A 21,549-nucleotide genomic window follows, 5' to 3' on the forward strand; every position below is an offset into this window, starting at 1 on the left:
AGGAAGAAGGGTGGGTGGTCTGCCGGGCATTTAGAAAGCCAAGTCCTAATCAAAGGCAAGGCTTTGAAGCATGGAACCATGCTTACTATATCAGAGATAACAGCCATGTTAGGGCTCCGATGTCAATTTCAGATATAGGAAGTACATTTCATCATCTTCATCCTAATCAGGGATCAAGTTTTCATGATCAATCCTATGGTTCGGAGCAAGAGCTTGTGTCCAACCACAATGTCTTGGACAGCCAACAAGTCATTGAACTCCCACAACTGGATAGCCCCACTACTGTTTCACCAAGTTTAGCAGCAAAAGAAGGTTTCCAGCGGAATTTCGTAACAAATTACGAGGATTGTGAAGAAGAAAAGAGCAATAACAGTAGCCAATACATTGACTGGAAGAACTTGGACAATTTTCTTGCCTCACAGCTGACTGATACAACATCTTATCCCTATCAAACTGCCCCACTAATACCCCAAAACTACGAGGTAGAAGCTCAAGAACACCTGCTTGGCTGCTTCCCTGGATCATAGCGGAAGGCCCAAGTTTCACAATTTATTTATCCAAGATGCTGATTCAACAAAGCTAAAAGCTCCTGTCTCATATAGGAACTAAGTTTGAAAAGTCCTTCAGATTTACATAATATTTGCATGCTAAAAAAGTAGAGTACTTGTCGTAGAGAAAGAATGGAGTTCTTATGATAAAAGGAGACTTTCCTGCAAGCTTTAGAGGGTGTGTAGAAAGTTTCACTTTACCTTCTTTTTTCTTTTTTTTTTTTATCTTTTCCCATTTGTTATGCTTACAAAATTGTATATTGCGCAATAGTGCATATATATAAATGACTTTGTAATAATGTTAATCTTTTCTTATGAATTTTGGCATTTTTTTTTCTATGCAAGTTATAATAATAAGGTCTCTTGATGTGTATATAAGTGCATGTGACTTTTCACTTTGGTACAATTTATGTAACCTAAAATTTTTTTGGTTCTTTATGAAAGGTTATTGAGTCTTAATTAGTTATACATAAAATTTATCTGTATTAATTCTCAAGTCAGCTGCAATCTTAATTACTTTTCGTCTGTTTGTATATATACGTATGTATATATGTATAATGTATAATTGTATAACTTAGTATTACTGTTCCATGATGGTTAAGATTTTAAGTCTTGTTAAGCTTGGGAACACCTTCACCATGCTATTAGTCTTGCTCATTCCCTCTTTTGCTAGCTTATCAGCCTCTTGATTCCCCTCCTTCAATATGCAAGATCCACTTTCTCATTCTCTAAGGTGAAGTGTATAATCTTTGTACCCATTTGACAGCATTGATCGAGTCGCTTTCAATGATTAATGCATGAGTGTTTAATCATTTTGAAGTGACATAAATTAGTAAAGCTTTTTTAGTCGTCAATAACTTTCTTAGATTTGAATCACCAATGTCTATAGATTTTGAAAAAATAGTTAAGAGTTTCTTTGTTGGAATCCTTGAAAATTCCACCTATATCGATTTTTTCTTGAACTTTTCACATGCAGCGCCATCAACATTAAACTTTAATTTTTCATATGTTGGTTTGATCCAATTGGTATTTTGTTATATATTTTGTTTCCATTGTCACATTTTATCCTCCAAACTTCCAAAATTGTAGATTTTTTTTGCATTTTTTTGTGTCAAGTGCAAAAACTCCATGAAAAGCCACCTTAAGAATAATTTTTTTCAACCATTACTCATCCCAAAAATTTAAATTTTTTCTATTTCCACCAATCACACCAAAATTTGATGAAACTTGCATGAAAAATTTATTAGTGGGGAAGAGGAGGGATAAAATATTCTCCACAAAGTGGAGCATGGTCGATTTGTATGAGCACTTGAGTCACTACCATTTTCTTTCAATTGAACTCTTCTCCAAAAACTCGATCGCTCTCTACCAAATCTCCATATCCATTTATTAAAAAGAGTTCAACTTTTAACTTCAATATCCGTAATATAAATTGCACCGTGATCTTTATAGTTACATATTTTGCTCCATTCCTTCTCATAATAAAAACCTTCTTTGCATTTTACCAAGCTTGTGTTTCACTCTTGTTGGGATTTTAAAATTTGACATAAAAAATATCGAAAGATAACATTTTTCTTTCCAACCTACGAACTTAGCTTCAAATCGTTTAAGCACTAGTTTTCAATTTTTCATAGAACCCTAAGGGGCACCAGAAGGAATGCCTTTATATAAATAACTTTATATTAATTAGAAATTCCTTTGTTTACTATGAAAAAAAGTTAACTTTATTTTTTTATTTATTTAAAACAAATATTTAGAAATATAAAAAGTATTTTTGTATAATAAAATGAGGACATTTTGGAAACAAAAAAAAAATTCTCCTGAAAAGGAGGCATGTTTTTTTTTTTTTAAAAAAAAAAAGAAGCGCTAAAGCTTTTTTTTTAATTTTATTTGTTAAAAAAGTTTCTTTTTTTTCAAGAGTTTCTCAAAATCTTTATTTAGTTTGACTTCTATTTTTAAAATATAGATAAGCTAAAAAAAAAACCAACCAAACGGTTAATCTCGAAATTACTTGAAAAATTCTCAAAATTCTTCAAACATTTTGCAAATGTTCAATCTATGATTAACAAACACCATTGTATCATCTGCATATTGCAAGTGGTTGTAAGTTGGATACTGATAACCCATTCCTTTCAATTTGAGCGCCTATACCCAAATTAACCTTCACGGCTTTAGACATCAAACAATTAAACACTTTCGCCACAACGTTGAACAAGAATTGCGACAATGGATAACCTTGACGTAAACCTTTTTGCATCTTGAATTGTGCCATGAGGGACCATTCACAAGAACTAAAACCAAGGCAGTAAAAATACATTCTTTCACCCATCCACTCCATTTGTCACTAAACCTCATTCTAGCCATCACAAAGTCCAAGAAGTTCCAACTTACATTGTTATATGCCTTTTCAAAATCGACTTCAAATATCAACCTTCCTTTTCTCTCCTTCTTAAGATGTATAATCTCGATCTATAATCTCATTAGCTATAATTCATATTAAATCCATTAATCTCTGATAAACATGAATTGATTGGTGCAAATCAGTTCTTTGATGATTTGTCTCAATTGATTAGCTAAAAGCTTAGTCATAATTTTGTAGATACTACCTATCAAACTAATCAATCTGTAATCACCAAAATCAACCAAATTTGCAATTTTTGAAATTAAGGCAAAAAGAGTTGCAAAGAATTATAGGCTCTGTTTGATAAAGATTAGAACTTTTTCATCATTATTCTTTATTTGGTAACCTAAAAATATTTACAAGAAGTAAAATATTTTTAGGTCAATGGAAAAATTCATGTTGACTTGAGGAAAATGTTTTACGCATTTACCAATCCTTTTCCTATTGCATTCTTTTCTTTTTGAGATCGATCCTATAAACCTTAGGTTCGATCTCACTAAACATCATTACCTTCCCCTTCTCGTGATATCGATTCCTTAAACCTTAAGATCAATCCCACAAAATGATCCCACAAAGCATAATTATTTTATATAATTATTTCACAACAAAGTGTTATTCAACTATTTTTCTTTTTCTTTTCATCTCTTTATTCATTATTCTTTGCCCAACAAAGCATCATTCACTATTTTTATTCAACTATTTTATAGGAATTATATCATCTATAATTATTTTTTATTAAGATGCTATATAATCTTTAACATAATACAAAATAATTAAGATCAGGTAAAGAAAAAAATCTTCTATAAAATAAGAAATAAAATTTTCACCTATAATAATCTCTCATTTATTTTAATTTTCAATTTATGATTTATTCACTTACAAACTAAATAGTACAACAATAAGATCAGAAATAAATAAATAAATAAAGAGAGTTAAATAATATTTACATAATATATCTTAATATTGAAAAAAATATATTTAGGATGTCTTGTATAATTGAGGAATGTTGATATTTTTATGATATTATTATAGAAAATTATTGAAGATGGAAAAAAATTTTGAAGATGGGTCATGATGTAAAATATTTTCTAAAAATGATCCAAACAATAAAAAAATTATTGATAGGTTATCCAAATAACAAAAATATTTTCCATAAAAAACTTTTAGGCATAATACTTTAAAAAATATTTAAACTATTTTAAAAAATTCAAATTAACCATTAATATTTTAGCACGTTCAATTAAATTGTTATAATTTTATTTTAAATCAAATAAGGTCTTATAATTTACAGTTGACTAATTATTATTAATCAATAATTATTACTTGTCATTTTATACCATGTGACGCTAATTTAGTAAGAGGACATGTCATAATAGATAATGATATAACTATGTGATATATTTACTCTCCACGTCAATATCACCTCTGTATCACATAAGTGTAAAATAACAAATGATAATTTAATTAATAATATTTAATTACTTATCGTATATTTGATTCAAAATAAAAATATAGATATTGATTAAATATGATTAAAAATAAAAAAATTATTTAAAATTTTTTTAAATAGTGTAAAGGGTTTTATTATATTAATTTTTTTTATTTATATATATTTTTTATAATTGTGAAAAAAATATTTAAAATTTATTTTTTAAAATAAAAATATTATATATTAATCAATAAATTAAATACTCGAATGTAATTAAATTATTTTTATGTTACGAAAATGAACCATATATAATTAAAAAGTTAAATTCTCACTAAAAAAACATAACTAAAAATAAGTAAATTCCCCCTCAAACGGGACAGCTGAAATTTATATACAAATAAAAGCACCTGCTACCTACTCCATTTTGCCACATCTAACCCAAAAAGGAAGGAAAGAAATGGAAATGAAAACCCAAAAAGACAAATAAAAAAAAATCTAAAATTGAAACATTTCCAGCTCTCTGTTCTCTTCCTCTTCATTAAAAGATCGAAACGCATTGCTTTAACACATTCAATTTCAATTTCTTCAGAATTAGGGTTCTTAAACCCCCCCTTTTCAAAGCTTTCAATCCCTCATAAAATGGCATTACGATGATTCTTTAATTGATTCAACAAATTTTCCTTACAAATTTTTATTTTTATTTTTTTTGGGGGGTGGGATCCCAAGAAGTTCCCAACAGCTTTGTCTGTCCTCTTGCCGTTTTGTCCGTGTCGGTGTTGTGAAAATGGTGGCGCCGAGGAATGTGTTGAAGGACGAAGAGAGTGCTGCTGTGGCGTTGTTGAACAACGGCAGCAAGGAAGACGACGATTCCCCGACTGGGAAAAGGTTAAAATCGGAAAGGTTTCCGGTTTCGAGATGGGAATTGGCTGCCTTTTTTGGGGTTTTCTTGATCTTTTCTACCGGTTTGTTCTGCATCTACCTTACCATGCCCGCCACCGAGTACGGGAAACTCAAGATCCCACGTTCCATCTCTGACCTCCGCTTGCTCAAGTAGGTTCTTTCCTTTTGTTTTGTTTTTTTTTTTCTTTATTAAATTCTTTTGGTGAATGTTTGATGCTTGGAGTTTTGAGATAAGCTTATATTTGTGTTTAGTCTTTCTGGGTTTGACGAATATTGTAGATTTTCGAAATGCCCATCTCGGATTTCTTTTTCTTTTTCCTTTCTTTTTTTTTTTTTTGAGATTTTAGAGCTACAAAGCTCTATTTGGATTTTTTTTTTTTTTAGCTACAAATCGAGTCGTGCGAAAGTGAAACAGTCCTCCGTTTGTGTTAGATTCGAGAATTTTAGATACTAAAATAGTGAAGATAGCTATAAAGATGAAGTTAAATTCTGTTATTTTTACTTATATCTAATTTGGATAAGTTCTGGGCAAAACAAACATTAATGCATAACAGCCAAGGGAAAATGAAAATGCTCTGCCGAGAATGATGCTCTGAGGTAGTAAATGGTTGCATATGCTTTACAGTGATACTTACGCTGTCGCATATACATGAATACTGAATGACTGAGGACTTGAAATGCAATCTATGGTTAATCATAATTTAACTACCTTCTAGTGCTTATCATTGCACTTTGTGTGTGAGAGCCTTTAGCCCATTAGTGGATGGTGTGAGGAAATACTATACTGCAAATGAAAGGGAGCATATTGGATGCATGCCGAGTATATAAATGGAACAAATGCTGTAAAGTACTAGATAATTCTCATATAGAAACCTTATATAGCAAGTGGTCATTTTTGAGAGAATCACCTAATTAGAGGACAATTTCTTTTATTTATTTTACTTTATTTTATTGTAAAATTATGGTGGCATGATTTCATTTGGTTGTTTTGGTTGTATCTGAGTTCTGATTTGATGTTTTCTTATGGAATTAATTCCACCATTGAGTTTCATTGGTTTCTCCATCCATATATATGCTATGATTGCTGCCCAACTTACCATTCTTAATTTATTGCTGTTATTTGTTTCAATTTACTTATTTATTTGTTTCATTTTGTTGCTAGGCATTTCTGCTTTCCTGTCAGTACTTCTTTTTCTGTGTTCATATTTTAACCGCAACTCATTTTACTAATTAATGTGCCTTTATTTTTGTTCAGAGATAATATTGCAACATATGCAAAGGATTACCCAACACAATTCATTTTGGGTTACTGCTCAACTTATATCTTCATGCAAACCTTTATGATTCCTGGAACAATTTTCATGTCTTTGCTAGCTGGAGCTCTCTTTGGCGTTAGGGGCCTTTTCTTGGTCGTCTTTAATGCCACAGCTGGAGCATGCTCCTGCTTTTTTCTGTCTAAGCTGATTGGCAGGCCCTTGGTTAGTTGGTTGTGGCCTGATAAATTAAGATTTTTTCAAGCAGAGGTACTTTCTTTTTTTCCTTGTTACTATCTTTGGAATTTGTGGTGTTTGTTGTCTTTTATTTTAGAATCTTTCATTTGTCTTGTACTACCATCCTTTTTGTACTGAATTAATCTGCATTCTTGTGGAATCAGATTGCAAAACGCAGGGACAAGTTGCTCAATTACATGCTCTTTCTGAGAATTACTCCTACTTTGCCCAACCTATTTATCAATTTGGCTTCACCAATAGTTGACATACCGTTTCACGTGTTCTTCTTGGCAACTTTTATTGGCCTAATCCCAGCCTCCTATATAACTGTCAAAGTAAGTTTCCTGCACCTGTGCCACAATTATTTTCTCTGCTGGTTTATGCCTTGATTTTTTTTTTTTTACTATTCTTTTTCTTCTATTAACAAAATTATCATCTTGATGAACATGGTCATCTGAATTGATTTGTTGAAAGAAAGCAGATACTCATAGCTTATCCAATCCATTGCAACAGCTAATACTATATAGTATGGTTGTTATGGCATGATAGTTTTACGTTGATAAATTTAAAAGCCTTTTGATACTAAGGTGTAAATGGTGTAGATTGTCAGCATGTTAGTTATAACAGTTCTTAATGAGGAGATTGAACAATAAATTTATGAATGGTGCTTGTGTTTCCTCACAAAATATTGCCAAAAATGAAAGAATTCAGGGCATTCTAACTATATAAACTCTGTTGTGAAGGCTCAGATGAATGAGAATACCATTCTGAGCTTTGCTTTACCTTAGCTAGCTCCATATAGGAGGATTTCTTGAAAGTATTAAAATAATTGATGTGAATTCTTAACAACATGGAGTGAGAAAAGTTTCTACAAGATTGATATAGCATATGACGTGAGGCTATAGTCTGTCTAAGTGGGGTCCTTGAGCCAGATGCTTGGAGTCATTGAACTGTAGGGACTATTTTGGGTATATTTTAGTTGAACAGTTTTCCAAGTGGTGTGTCAAAAGGACTATAATTTTCTTTATAAATTGGAATATGTATGATGTGTTGTGGGATTGAAGTAGATGCTTCTTATATTGAGCACTGATTAGAGTTGTGGTAGGTTTCTTACTGTAACATATATCATTGAAGATTCATCGATGCCTTGTCATAATGAAAGTAAAGCTATTTCAGATAGAGGTTCAATAGGTAGTTCATTGTGATATATTTACTTGTCTCCATTATAGTCGGTTGTGGACTGTAACTGAATTAGGCATTTTCAAATTGAAAGAAATGTAGAACATAGAGTTTGTGGTAAGATTCAATTTGATGCAATTTATTGGAGTCATATGTAAGATGTGGAACGATGATAGAGAAAGATCGAATCATGTCCTCAGATAGTTTATCTTTCAGATTTTTCTAGGAGGATGTTAAGAAGAGATCTACAATGCTTTTGGAGAACTGATTTTAGATCTTTTTCTATGTTTGAATGGATACACTTAAGATTTCGCTTTGATGCTTAAACAAAGAGCAAGTAGATGCTAAGCTTAATGGACTTTGGATGTGATGTCCCCCAGTGTCCACTGAAGAAGGGATCTTCTTGAGATTGTCCCTACGGGGCCAATAGCACATAAATATAATTCCACTTCAGTGAGGTGCTAGAAGAATTGAACAGGATTTATCAAATCATTACAATAGAAGGATCAATGAACATTTTGTTGATCATTTGATGGCCCCTTCAGTTACTTCTGTTCACTCTATGGCTTCTCTTTTTCTTTTTATGAGGTATTTGTTGATGATGTTGAATGCATGTTGGCTTAATTTTATTCTTTTGGTTCATGACTCTTCTTATTTCTTCATTCAGGCTGGCCTTGCTCTTGGGGATCTCAGGTCTGTAAAGGATCTCTATGATTTTAAGACATTGTCTGTGCTTTTCCTTATCGGATCAGTCTCCATATTTCCAACCCTTCTGAAGAGAAAGAGAATATATGAATAAGGTTATGTCGGTGAAGTTTGTGGCATCCTCCCGACAATGAGGATTAAGAATAGATATATTGACAATTTCAATATTTAGGATCCAAGAAAGAATAGAGCCATAAATCCTTATCTCTGCATCTGAATATTGAAGATCTAGCACTCATCTTGTGGTACATGGGGGGCCTGTGCTGACACAAATGATGAAAACACAAGAAATTCCTCTTGGCAATTTTCTGTTTAATGTAAGCTAACTCAATCATCTCCCAATTGGATTATTTACAAACATTTGGGAGAGTCATACGTTTTCTAGACGTGTTATACTCCAATTACTCTCGTGACAGTTTCACAGACAGCACTACATGATAAAAGATCTTGCTGTAGAATATGTAAAAGCTGTACTAATATAGTATATTCAGTAATAATATTTTCAGTACTCTGTTTTCACTTTAGGTTATTGGTGGTTTTGTGGCTGATATTTTAATTTACCTTATGCCATGAATTGCATGAAGATCAATATTTTTGTCCTGTGGCTTTGTAATTGTCCTCATCAATCTTTCCTTGCAATTCTTTCTTATCTTATCCACATTGTGCTTAATTTTTATTGAACACATTCATTCCCTTTCTTGCCAATGCAGTGGCCTGTGCCACTAAGTTTTCCAACCCCAAATTGTACCACTCCCTGTTTCATCCACGTTGAAGTATCCACCACCCTTCGTCACAAACTCACCCACCATTACTGATCCCAGCATCGACCCTTTCTTCTTCCAAGAAAGTTGGAATCAGCCCAAACTGTCCTGCGTATGACGACGTTGTCCTTGATGAACTTATCCAACATGGACCTGGAATCGGAAGCTAGACGTCCAACATGGAATGTAATATCTTGCCTTTACCTGGAAGAGTTATGGGAACCCTTGCGGGAGCATATAAACCACAAGGGGCTTCTTATCAGAAGAGCTTTGGCGATATAGCTGTCAGAGTTTGGAAGGAAGAGCTAAGGTATAGTTCCGGCAAGGGCGAAGAGGGTTAGATTGGGAGGTGGAGAAAGTATCAGAGAGGCGTGTGGAAGGTCGTTAGAACAATTCAAGGTTGGTTGGAACGATACGTTCGAACTAGAATATATATATATATTTGTCTTAAAACAGTTTCGGATTCGGATCTTGAGATTTTTTTTTATCTCAATCATGACAGATGCAGGCCCCAGAAGAGAAAAGAATTGTTGGGAAATTGAAGTTAATTAATCATTGTTCTGACAATATATACTTGATCAACTGGTTTTTCATAATTCTCTATTCTTAAGGAATATATCAATCTAGATGCCAACTTTAAAATGAAATACATACAAAATGGGAAACAGAGAGAAACAAAAACTGTGGCATCCAATCCTCCACAAGGAATTTCAGGAGTTGAGCGTCACTGCAGGATAGTCTTGGTAGCCTGTGATGCCTGTTATCCTTATCCGCGTATTCGGCTGCAACAGTCGGTCAATCGAAAGATCATAAACATATGAGGTGGAAGAAAACAAGTCTATAAAATTGTCGTTTTAGCATAACTCAAATCACTGTATTTGTGGAACATAAGATGGGATACAGATACTGAAATGACAATGTTACGCTATCAGACATATTTCAGTATCGAGAAAGCAATGATACCTAAGACTATGCACAAATCAGCAGCTGCACAAGCATCTGGTTTGGGAGTCATGGCTCCGAGCCAGGTGCAAGGGGAAAATCAGCAGCTGCTCAAGCATCTGGTTTGGGAAGAGGCTTCAGGGCCAACGCAGAAGACAGTAGAGGGGAGGACAAGAGGGCATTAATTTTGGTTTAGTCATATGAAAGAAGCAAGAGGCCTCAGGATCAGGAGAGAACAGATGATAGGAAGGGAGGGTGAGAAGGCATTGGTTTTGGTTGATTTAAATTACGAAACAAGATGATTGAATTATTTATATTTTAGCAATAAATTCTAATTCATCATGACTAGGTCCCTAATCAACTGTTAAGTCAGAAACTTGTCATACCTGTCGATGTCCAATATTTCTCCGATAGTTTTTCTTCTTCTTGTACTTGAAGACAACTACTTTTGGATTTAATCCCTGCATTTGAATATACATATTTACGGGTCACACAGTAGGCACAGGCTATAGTATTGTAAATAAATAAATAAATACATAACATCAGGAGCTAATTACCTGCTCTTCAACAACAGCATGTACAGCAGCATTAGTCACCACCGGTTTTCCAATATAGGTTGTTGTTTTTGTACCCACAAGCAATACCTTGTTCAAAACAATCTGTGCAACAAAGAGAATTTAAACATTTAAAGACAGCTAACACAGCATGAAAATAAAAGTCAACTAGTGATGAAATTACTGATTCTCTGGAATGTTAAAATACATGAGCATTGAGCATGAAGGTAATGCATAAATTAACACAGCTAAAATAACACCATGTCATATCAACAGCAAGGTTAACACCATCTCAGGCCATTGATAAGGTTAAAAGAAATAACAAATTTCAAAGAAAAACATATCAAGTGAACAAAGCTCCCAGAATTTAGACACACAGCCCCGAAAACCCCCTCCTGACTATAAATGTTCCAGAAATGTAGAAAAAGCTGATGCCCAGTCAGGCCATAATGGGAGTATTGGAATAGTAGAGTGAAAAATGCATAGCCTTTTGGTTCTCAATCAGAATAACAGAAGATTATTACCTGTAATGTTCTAATCGCATCATAGTGGTATGATTCTAACAATAATTTCAAAAAATGGAAGGGTAACAGTCATGGAAAAACAAGAATATTAAATTTTTTTCTCATCTACTTCAAGTAGTACTGTGTTATTAAAAACTGCAGTCAAAAGGATAGTATTAATGACAAAGAGTAGAATGCTACAGTTCAAACCTAGCAACTCTACCCAAAACCCACCCCTCTTGCCACTTGAGCTAAGCCCAGGTGGCATATATTGCAGTTCTACAAGTTAAGCTAGTGCTAGATGGAAAAACCCCCAATTTTTTTTTCACTTCTTTCTTTTCTCATTATGCAGACTGCTGCTATATCAGAAATATATCATTTGGATTATTGTTCTCAAAACAATTAGGTACTGCTTCCATATACATTTATGCTTCTTTCAAACTTAACTAGCAAATAGACCATTATGTTTTATAGAAGCATGTTTACAGATAGCAGCTGCTGCTTAGGAATTCAGAGACATACTACGTGTCCAAGACTTCTTTCAGATTCTTTACACTAGGTTAATGAAGTAAATTTGTATAGTCCCAATCAAAAATTTTCACCAGCAGCCAAGCTTCAGTGCAGCCCAATAAACCCACTCAGAGATGACACTCTTCTTCCACTGGACCCAAATGCCAGTATCAAAGAGTGGATAAAGGAAATGTAGCTGACAAATCATTAACATTCAACATATTTTGAAACTGTAGAAGCAACTGTCATGACTCAACACAAACTTGTTTGAAGTCAAGTAACTCCTCGAGGAAAAATCATTGGTCATTGAGGTAAGTAGATTAAATTACTTTTAAAATAGCCCATCATTACCAAAACAGCATCACCGAAGAAGAATTAATAAGTGCTATCAATAATAAAGATTACCCTTCGTGACTGGTTTGTTACATATTAATACTGCAGAGACAGAGCCCGTTATTACCCCCATTTTTTCAGTCGGGGGATTAACGCAGAGATATAGAATTCTTTCTCTTCCTAAATCCTAATGCCCAAAACTAGCTCTTGGAATAATTCGCTGTAACTTCTCTCACAATTAAACTACATCTCCGAACTTTATATCATGGATTAATGAACCACCAGATGACCATCGATTCTTTGTTTCATAAAACCAACACTCATCTTATTGTCAATTTCTTATATCTATCAGCCAACAAAGTTATCCTATATGTTTGATCAAATAATATTTCCCTAAGCTACCAATGAAATGAAGACTGGGAATAGTGTGGCCAAGTCCCCGATATAGATGAGTGCTTGAAACTGAAAAATTATGCTCCAGAAAATGCTAAAGTAGCCAGCTCTCTTCTATCCAAATGCGTGACCAAGACCTTAATCTTTAGAACATCTGAAGCTGGTCAACAAAACCACCATCCAGCAACCACTTTGGGAAAAAACGCAAGTATAAAAGCCAACACTTTTTTACGCTGAACTAGACAAGATATTTGAAGCCCATATACTGTTCCATTCACTATGTACCAAAGGCCATTTTCCTTTCTTCCCTCTAGTAATCAGCACAGGCAAATTGTAAGTAGAGAATATGACAATGCATGTATGAACACAATGAATTCAACCACTCAAGCAAAAGTGACAACAATACTACTATTACTAACTTGATGACAATCGCAAGCTCATTTCTTTCTCAAAGCAGAAGCTAGACTGTGCAAGATATATTGAACACTTTAATAAAGATAACAACTTCTCAAGTGATTAAGAATTAAAAAGCCAAAAAACCAAAGCACCGACCTTATCATTGACATTGGCACCTTTAAGCCTCTGAGTATAAATATATCGTCCAGGGAAAACAATATACTGGCGAGACCCAATCTAAAACAAAACCATACCAATAAATCAAACACATTGCAGACAAGGAACTTTTGTTATGAATAATCATAATTATATTATTTGGGAAACCACAATACTTAGAAGAAAAAGATGGGGAAAAAACATTAAAATGAAAAACGTCAACCTGTTGAAGAAAACCAAAATACAGTCTGGGTAGTAGCTAAATTCCACTAAAAACACTGATAAAAATTAAAAATGCCCAAAGGGTATCCGAAAAAAATCTTTAGAAATGCATAGAGAGTGACAATTCCATTTAAAAACACATAAAAAAACTGCTGAATTCAAAGTTGTAACTCACCATGACAACAGCAAAAATCTCTTCCCTTTTGGGCTCATCCTTGGCAGCCTCAACAACCTCAGCCGGTTCTGGTGCTGGCTCTGGTTCGGGCTGTATGTTATCAGGTTCGGCTTCAACAACGGCGGCGTCGGATTCAGAGGATTTGGGAATTGTACAAAACGTGGGTGCTTTGGAGAGGAGAGGAGATGGAGTGAACTTGAAAGAAAAAGGGTTAGAGAGAGAGAAAAAGGGAGTTTTGGAAGGAGAGAAAAGAAGAGAATTTTGGTGATGGGGATGATTAGAGATTTTGCAATGAGTGGCGAAAGAAGAACAGAGAGCCAACGTTGCATACGCTGAGGAGGACGCCATTGTCTTTTTTTTTTTTGGCTCACTGCAAAAGAAGTGAGCTTTCTCTTATTATCATCCTCCCCTTGTGTAAAATAGACTTATCCTATCCATTTTCAGTCCCAATGTCCATTATGCCCTTTGAAATAATAATAATAATAATAATAATAATAATAATAAGCATTTTTTGAGTATTATTTATACAATTTACTTTACATTTTCAAAAGTAAAAATAAATGAATAAATAAATTTTATTAATTTATTATATTCACTAATATCTCATGTTATATTATATTCACATGACGTTAACATAAAATATAAAACATATTATGTTAATATGTAAATCATGTAAATGTTATCTTTTATTAATTATGAAAAATATTTCAGTATAAGATATCACTGCTATTTGATATAATATTGAATTTAAATAAAAATTTATTTATTTTTTTAATAATTAAGTAATTTTCTTGGTATTATCCCAATGTAATACTGTACTCATAGCATGTTACTTTTTGGGCAAAAAATGCAGTATAAGTCAAAGGGAAGAATAGGAGAATAGAATTGGTTATAAGGCTACAACATCCATGAAGCTGACAATTAGTGAACTTAAGACTGAAATTTATTATTCTACCAAATACCATAGCAGCTGGTGTCATTTGCAGTAACCATTACAGGATAAACAAAATGTTAATCTTCACATTCCTCCTAGAGTACATCACTTTGAATAAAACCCAATCATCACCCTAAACAACCATTGACATTCCTCCATTTCAGTATCACAAAATGTTGCTAACTACACAGAAGTGATTGAATTTTTTTCAGTTAGTATCAGATGTTGGGTCCTTTACTCCAAAGGCATCAGCTATGGTGAAGTTCAGGTTGCTTCTCATGGTTCTGCTTCTTCCTATCCCATCACCCTTTCTCATCATTGCAGTGAACTCCCCGTAATCTATTCGCCCATCCTGAAATTTGACATAATCACAAGAGAAGTTTAGGCGTAAAAAATTACAATGATTTTTCACCTGTGACAGATTTTAGTACATTTTAACATAACCATCAAAGCAGTTTCAGGCCGATGTTAAATGTTTCATAAATAGCAACCTTTTATGCTGCACTATAACCAATAGCACTTACACACACACACACACACACATAAGAGAAAGATTATATTGTTAAAAAGCTCGAGCTTAAAATAACTCAGCCATAAGCCCTGTGATATCATAACAGGTCACTCTGTATTCTTTGGACAAATGCAAAATCACTTAACCGAAAAGTAAATACTTGGGAAGTTGTATAAAATTTGTGACCAGAACCATAGAAACCACAATCTCCCTAACTGCAAAAACTGAGGCTAAAATATGCAATCCAATTCTTCAGTGTATCAAGTTGCCACTATATAACAGTAATAAGGTTCAGCAAAATACAAAGATCACAATCTTAGAAATGGAAAGCAAACAAGAGATGGAGAAGTAAAGGGGCTACAGCAACCACTAAAGCTGTATTTGGTAGAGAAAAGGGGAGGAAGGAAAAATGGACGGAAAGGAAGGTTACTAATTTTCCTTCCACGATTTTGATACCCTATCCTTCACACCTATAAGGCCATTAGATGTATTCTACTCAATAATTTCTCCAATAAACAAGACTCATACAAGTTCATCTCCATGATAACATTTATATGCTGAAATGAAATGATAATGAAGATCTGTCTTAATGATGATATGTGAAAACTATGACAATAGAACTTTTACAATTACAGACGTGAAAAAGTAACTTCAAAACATACTTACATTATCTTGGTCAATTTCTTTGATCATCTCATCCAGATGAACATCACCAAGACCAAACTCTTTGCAAGCATTTTGAAGTTCGTCTATGGTGATGTAACCACTACCATCTTTGTCAAAAAAGGAGAAAGCAGCAACTAAATTCTCCTCTCTCTCCATCTTATTTATGTGCAGTGTAGCAGCAAGAAATTCACCATAGTCAATTGTTCCACTGTTGTCAATATCAGCCTGCCAAAATTTTCAAGGCAACATTTCTAACTGTCATCAGACTCAATCATGTCGTAACAGTAGAGAATATCATACTTACATTATAAGAAAAACATTGAAGTTACATTAATTTTTCAATAATAACTCAAGAAGGTATATTTACCGCTTCCATTAGAGACTTGATTTCCGATTCCATTAGTTCAGAGCCCACTTTCTTTAAACCAGCCTTGAGTTCCTGAAATGTTATCGTCCCACTGTTGTCTGTGTCAATCATTTTGAACAACTCTTTCAAGCCACCGATTTCTTCCTCAGAGAGTCTTTCTGCTATGACCTGCAAAAGAATTTCTTTTCAATTGTAAAAGATGAATGTGAAACATACATGAATATTAGAACACATAGAATTTGTCAGAGTGACCCAAACAACCAAGACAAAAGATTAAGTCTTGTGACTGCTTTCATTTCATGCCTATGTTGTCAGACAACAACAAAGATGATGACTGGATGTTGCACTCCACTGTGCAGAAGACAAGAGTTAAAGAATCATTGTACAAATATTAAAAGAAGTACCTTGAGCAATCAATTACTTCTCTACAACCATAGCATAATTAACTAACATAAAACAAAAAACAGAATTACAATATTTTTTATTTCTTTCCCATCCCTAGTAATCCCTTCCACTTACACTTCTCATAAATTTAATGGCGAATTTATTTCTTGGGGTGAAAAAATGGCTTGAGGTAGTATTTCATCACAAGCCTCAGATAAAGTTAATATGCATCAACATTAAGAAAATTGTTAAATTTTTCGAAGTTTAAAAAATTTACGGTCCTGACTTCTACTGCAAGCAACTGCAGCTGAGAGGGCTGTCCGGTACCGAGACTATTGTTGAGTGTCATAGCTGACTAACAACATTTAGAACATCATGGACAATGTATCTCTCTCCACCAAAAACCAGATAGATTCCAGACCCAGCCTCCACCCAACAAATTACCTCCTAGCCAACACCAAAGGTTTGTTTTGCTGGGCAAAAGAAAAATGACTGGATGTTGCATTCTAACATGCAGCTGATTAGACTCCAAGAATCATTGTAAAAATAAAAATATTAATGGATGAATTTGTGTATGCAACTTCTTCTATATAACCATGAGTTATAACATAACTAACTACTGGAAAGGGAAACAAATTCTTCTAATGCAGAATTATGGTAGTTTTGCTTCTCTCCTATCTTCAGCCCTCCCTTCATGGTGAATTTACTTGTTGGGGTGAAAGGCCCCTTTTGTTTCTTTTGGTTCTTTTTCTTCCCCTTATTTGATGGGGGTGTTGGTGCTTTGGAGTAGTGTTTTATGAGAAGAACCCCAGCAAAAGTTAATACATACCAAGCTTAAGAGGATTGTTTGATTTTGGAAGGTTAAGATTTTACTACCAGACTTGAGCTGCAACCAATTGCACTAGAAAGAAATGCCCACTACGGGGGGTATCATTTGAGTACGATAGTTTCCTAACAAAATTTAAAATTGTATGGACTATGTAACTGTCTCCATCTAAAACCTGTCAAAGCCCAGACCCCTGCTTCCATCTGACTAAGTACCATTTAGCCAAAACCTGGGATTTTATTCACAGCAAACATTTTGAGTAAGACATGCCAAAGACTTAAGCATGTGACTCCAATGCACACACCCAAAAAACTTAAAAATCAAAAACCAAAAGTAAAAGTTAGATGAAAGGGAAAGCTTGTATATATGTATAACTGTTAAAGTTGATAAATGCTTCATGAGCTATGTATTTAAATAACAATAGTTTGGTGCCATATCAAATATAAATGCCAACCTATTTCTATGCAGAATGCAATAGATCACTGCACTACAACATGTTCACAAACCTGCAAGTTATATCTCCCATGATTCTGGTTCAGAAATGAAGCCAAAAAGAAAAGCTTATCTTGGCAGACCTAGGTAAACTTCCACTCCTAATGTCTACTTGTCATGCCAAAATCCTTACTCCAGACTCAAGTATATTCTAAAAAGACCGTATACATAATTTACAGAGTGAAAGAGCCAATATCACACAATTATGGCAGACTATTATGTTTATTTCTACAAAAACAGAATGACCATTTTCCACCCGAATTTATTCATTTCATAAACATTCAATCAGAAGCTTTTGATCATTTTTTATTCTCTAGGTGCCCAATACAGGCTTCACTCTAATTTCAGATATCCTTCACTATATGAATTCAGCATTAAAAATCCTTCAGCAAGGAGACCAGAAGATAACTAGACAATAAGTTCATAATGAGATTTCCATGGAAAATTATCCTACGACTATAGATCATTTGGAAGATAAGAACCAGGAAAATTCATACACGCAAAGCCATCTTTTTAAGTTTGTTCATTGCCGAGAACTGCTTCAGGCGTGATAACACAGCAGAATCCAGAGGTTTGTCAGGGGCAACTCTATCATCCACAATCCATGGGTGACCTGATGCATAAATCAACACACTTTTTGACTTACATACGAGAAAGATAGGCATTTTCCTTCCCCTCCTATAGCAAAGAAATAATAATTTGGATGGTATAATGTTCAAATGACCTACATAGAACTTCATGGGCAGAAATTCTTTGCCTTGGGTCCCTCTCAAGCATCTTTCGTATCAGATCTTTTGCACTATCAGAGATACTGGGCCACGGCTCAGATGCAAAATCAATTTTTCCATGTAAAATCTGTCTGAAGATTCCTGATTCAGTTTCTGTGAGTACAGAGGAAACATAAGTACACCTTAGGATACGAGAACATAAGAATGACACTAACCGTTGCAGGGAGTAAAATTATTGAGATAGCTACCTGCCCAAAACGGTGGAACCCCACTCAACAAGATGTAAAGGATAACACCAGCGCTCCATATATCTACTTCTGGTCCATAATACTTGCATAAAACCTCAGGCGCAACATAATAGGGGCTCCCAACAACATCAGAAAAATATTGTCCTGAAAGGGAAAGAACAGAAGAAGCAACCCCCATTAAATACAAGAGAAAACACCACAGAAAAAGTAAGGGAAAGCATTGACACATGGGATAGGTTAGAAGTTGCCCATGCTTTGAAGAAGCCTAAGGATTCTTCCAAGCACAATAAAGTTAATAATGATTTTAAAAAGTAGGTAGAATTCATTACTGAGGCACAACCTGATAATCTAGCTAAGCTGATGTTGACATCAATACGGAGTTTTCCAAACAATTGGTGGTCACAGAACCATCCCAATTAATGTTGGGGAAATTTATACATTATATTCAATTGAATTGGATATTTAGTACAGTAATTATGGACAAAAAAAAAAAAAAGAAATCTTTTGCAAAAAAAAAAAGAAGGAATATGTATAACAGAACATTGCTTAAATCAAACAAACCAGAACCAACATTCCACACAATTTTAAAGAATGAAATTAGAAAAATAGACACCAAATATGAAGTACCCTAAGGGGAAATGATTCTAATGATCAGTATCTAAAGAACATTGACTGAATCAATATGTTGACAAAAAAATATCCCAGGAACAAATCCAATATAAAAAACAAAAATTCAAGAGAAAACCCCCAATCATGGAAACAACCCATATAAGATATCAATACCCTTCAACAAGGTATTGAAATTTCAATCATAGAATCAAGAAAGTCCTCAATTTTTAACCAGAGGATCAACCTTAAAAAAAAAATCCGAAACCCCATTTCTTGGTTATTGCAGAACTACATTAACCATTCCAAAAAAAAATGCCATTTTATTAAAAACTAACAAATAAACAAAAAAAAAAACCCAAGAACCAACCTGGCTTATAGAAGATAGACAAGCCAAAATCTGTAGCCTTGAGAATGGCATCATCAGCAGGAGAATCAAACAGAAAATTCTCAGGCTTGAGATCTCTGTGCATAACCCCAAGAGAATGACAAGCCTCCACGACACCAACAATAGTTTTGATAAGCTTGGCAGCCTCTCTTTCACTATAATGACCTTTAGCGACAATCCTATCAAAAAGTTCCCCACCTGCACAAAGCTCCATAACCAAGTGAACAAACACAGAATCTTCATAAGTTCCCTTGATCTGCACCACACTTGGGTGCTCTGACAAATGATGCATGATCTGAATCTCTCTCCAAACATCATCATAATCTTCACGGCATAAAAGTTTGCGCTTTGGGATTGATTTGCAAGCGTAAAGGGTGCCAGTAGCCTTGTGGGTACATTGATATGTGGTGCCAAATTGGCCCTGCCCAAGCTTCTTGCCTAACAAATAGTGGTCCCTTAGCCTCGGGGTTTGGTATGGCAAAACTGTACCTGCCGGCTTTGTTGTCGTTGATGATGATGATGACGAATTGGTTTTCTTATTCATTGCAGAAAATATCTCAGATGGAATCTCTTTCTCTTTCACTTTCTTTCTCCCCTCTTGTTTGTTGTTGTTTTCTTCTTCTTTCTTTCTTCTGTTTCTCCCTTTTTTTGGGTCTTCCTTGTTGTAAACTTGTAAATGGATTGGCGACCTTTGTATCTTCCTTTACCAATGAAATGGAAAGCAGAAGACAGCTCAAAACTTTATATTTTGGGAAGTTTTCAGCTTTTTATATAGTTAGAAGTGTAGAATTGTTGATGGTGGAGATGGGATTATTATCTTAAACTTAGTACTAAAAATTTGATTGGAAAGAAAGAAACAATAAAGTATCCAATATGGTATTAATAATTAGGAGCAGTTTTCAATCTTGGACCATTGGAGAATGTGAGTGTGATCTCATTGTTGGATATATATTAAACACTATTCATCATCTCATCCACATCAGCACTTTAGAGTCCATGGCATAGGGTCATAATTTTTGTAATTAATTGCTGACATAATTTTCAAAAAAAATTTAAATTAATTAAATTTTATTATATTTAATTAAATTTTATATTTTATTTTAAATTAAAATATTATTTATCATTTTATATTCATATGACATTAATATAAAAATTAAAAAATTTACGTAATTATATTATTATATTATATTATTATTAATTATGATATATTAAAATATCATGTCATCATTAAATATTACATGTTAATATGTTATGTTAATATTATATAATGTATAATAATAAATAATATTTTAATTAAATTAATTATTAATAATAAAATTTTATTTAATTTAAATTAAAAATGTATAAGAATATATGTGAATAATCGTGTGCATGCACCAAATTAAATCGTGAGGGTCACCCACCCTGGTCTGAGTCCTTGAAAGTAAAAATTAAGGGCGCACGTCCTACACGTTGAGGGCGATAAGGGACAGAGCAAAGTCCAAGGGCACCTGCTCCTCATCTGCTCGGGCAATTTCAACTTTTATAAAACGTCGGTCTGCCCTTGTTTTTTTTTTTAAATATTTCAAAATTATATATTTTTTTTACACCTAATAAATATTCTTTCATTATTTTCCACAGATTTTTTTTATTTTTTTAGTCATTTTTATAAAAAAATAAAATTTCCATATGAATTATATATTATAATCAAAGTTTTATTTCTTAATTTATGAAAATAAAAAAGAAATAAAGAATACAAGACAAAAGGAGTATATAATTTCATTTTTTATAAATAAATCATTGTTAAAATTAACTTGCAAACA

The 21,549-nt window shown here is 33.5% G+C and overlaps 4 protein-coding genes across 4 annotated transcripts in view; 2 read left to right on the forward strand and 2 right to left on the reverse strand.

Annotated features, from left to right (window-relative positions):
• Positions 1 to 796, forward strand: part of LOC110419574 (NAC domain-containing protein 30) — a 1,073-nt gene extending 277 nt beyond the window's left edge. The window contains exon 2 of the mRNA XM_021432669.1: positions 3 to 796. Within this exon, the coding sequence (XP_021288344.1) occupies positions 3 to 527 (525 nt within the window). The 3' untranslated portion in view covers positions 528 to 796. The remainder of the gene's footprint in view (positions 1 to 2) is intronic.
• A 4,000-nt stretch (positions 797 to 4,796) lies between these two features.
• Positions 4,797 to 9,181, forward strand: LOC110418989 (putative membrane protein At4g09580). Its single transcript, XM_021431835.1, has 4 exons — positions 4,797 to 5,428; positions 6,534 to 6,801; positions 6,933 to 7,103; positions 8,615 to 9,181. Exons 1-4 carry the CDS (start codon positions 5,163 to 5,165, stop codon positions 8,744 to 8,746), a joined length of 837 nt encoding a protein of 278 aa, XP_021287510.1. The 5' UTR covers positions 4,797 to 5,162; the 3' UTR covers positions 8,747 to 9,181.
• A 759-nt stretch (positions 9,182 to 9,940) lies between these two features.
• RPL21C (Ribosomal protein L21) lies at positions 9,941 to 13,982 on the reverse strand. The gene is made up of 5 exons (XM_021431836.1): positions 13,598 to 13,982; positions 13,201 to 13,281; positions 10,913 to 11,014; positions 10,742 to 10,816; positions 9,941 to 10,195 (listed from the first exon to the last, which is right to left on the reverse strand). The coding sequence occupies exons 1-5, from the start codon at positions 13,943 to 13,945 to the stop codon at positions 10,124 to 10,126; spliced, it is 678 nt and encodes a 225-aa protein (XP_021287511.1). The 5' UTR covers positions 13,946 to 13,982; the 3' UTR covers positions 9,941 to 10,123.
• Positions 13,983 to 14,518: 536 nt separating this feature from the next.
• CDPK2 (calcium-dependent protein kinase 2) lies at positions 14,519 to 20,640 on the reverse strand. Its single transcript, XM_021431834.1, has 7 exons — positions 19,730 to 20,640; positions 18,754 to 18,897; positions 18,506 to 18,658; positions 18,275 to 18,390; positions 16,076 to 16,243; positions 15,709 to 15,933; positions 14,519 to 14,883 (listed from the first exon to the last, which is right to left on the reverse strand). Exons 1-7 carry the CDS (start codon positions 20,289 to 20,291, stop codon positions 14,740 to 14,742), a joined length of 1,512 nt encoding a protein of 503 aa, XP_021287509.1. The 5' UTR covers positions 20,292 to 20,640; the 3' UTR covers positions 14,519 to 14,739.
• Between the last annotated feature and the right edge of the window lie 909 nt (positions 20,641 to 21,549).

The sequence above is a fragment of the Theobroma umbraticum genome, unplaced genomic scaffold (assembly GCF_002168275.2).
Source record: "Theobroma umbraticum cultivar Fairchild unplaced genomic scaffold, ASM216827v3 scaffold_67.0, whole genome shotgun sequence".
Classification (NCBI taxonomy): Eukaryota; Viridiplantae; Streptophyta; class Magnoliopsida; order Malvales; family Malvaceae; genus Theobroma; species Theobroma umbraticum.

Coding starts and splice junctions, on each gene's coding strand:
- RPL21C (XM_021431836.1), bottom strand. CDS start 13,945: ATGGCGTCCTCCTCAGCGTATGCAACGTTGGCTCTCTGTTCTTCTTTC. Junction 13,282..13,597: donor AGATTTTTGCTGTTGTCATG/GTGAGTTACAAC, acceptor GTTTTGTTTTAG/ATTGGGTCTCGCCAGTATAT. Junction 10,196..10,741: donor GAAATATTGGACATCGACAG/GTATGACAAGTT, acceptor CGACTGTTGCAG/CCGAATACGCGGATAAGGAT.
- LOC110418989 (XM_021431835.1), top strand. CDS start 5,163: ATGGTGGCGCCGAGGAATGTGTTGAAGGACGAAGAGAGTGCTGCTGTG. Junction 6,802..6,932: donor TAAGATTTTTTCAAGCAGAG/GTACTTTCTTTT, acceptor TTGTGGAATCAG/ATTGCAAAACGCAGGGACAA. Junction 7,104..8,614: donor CCTCCTATATAACTGTCAAA/GTAAGTTTCCTG, acceptor TTCTTCATTCAG/GCTGGCCTTGCTCTTGGGGA.
- CDPK2 (XM_021431834.1), bottom strand. CDS start 20,291: ATGAATAAGAAAACCAATTCGTCATCATCATCATCAACGACAACAAAG. Junction 18,898..19,729: donor GTCTATCTTCTATAAGCCAG/GTTGGTTCTTGG, acceptor TTTCCCTTTCAG/GACAATATTTTTCTGATGTT. Junction 18,659..18,753: donor GGTTCCACCGTTTTGGGCAG/GTAGCTATCTCA, acceptor CTGTACTCACAG/AAACTGAATCAGGAATCTTC.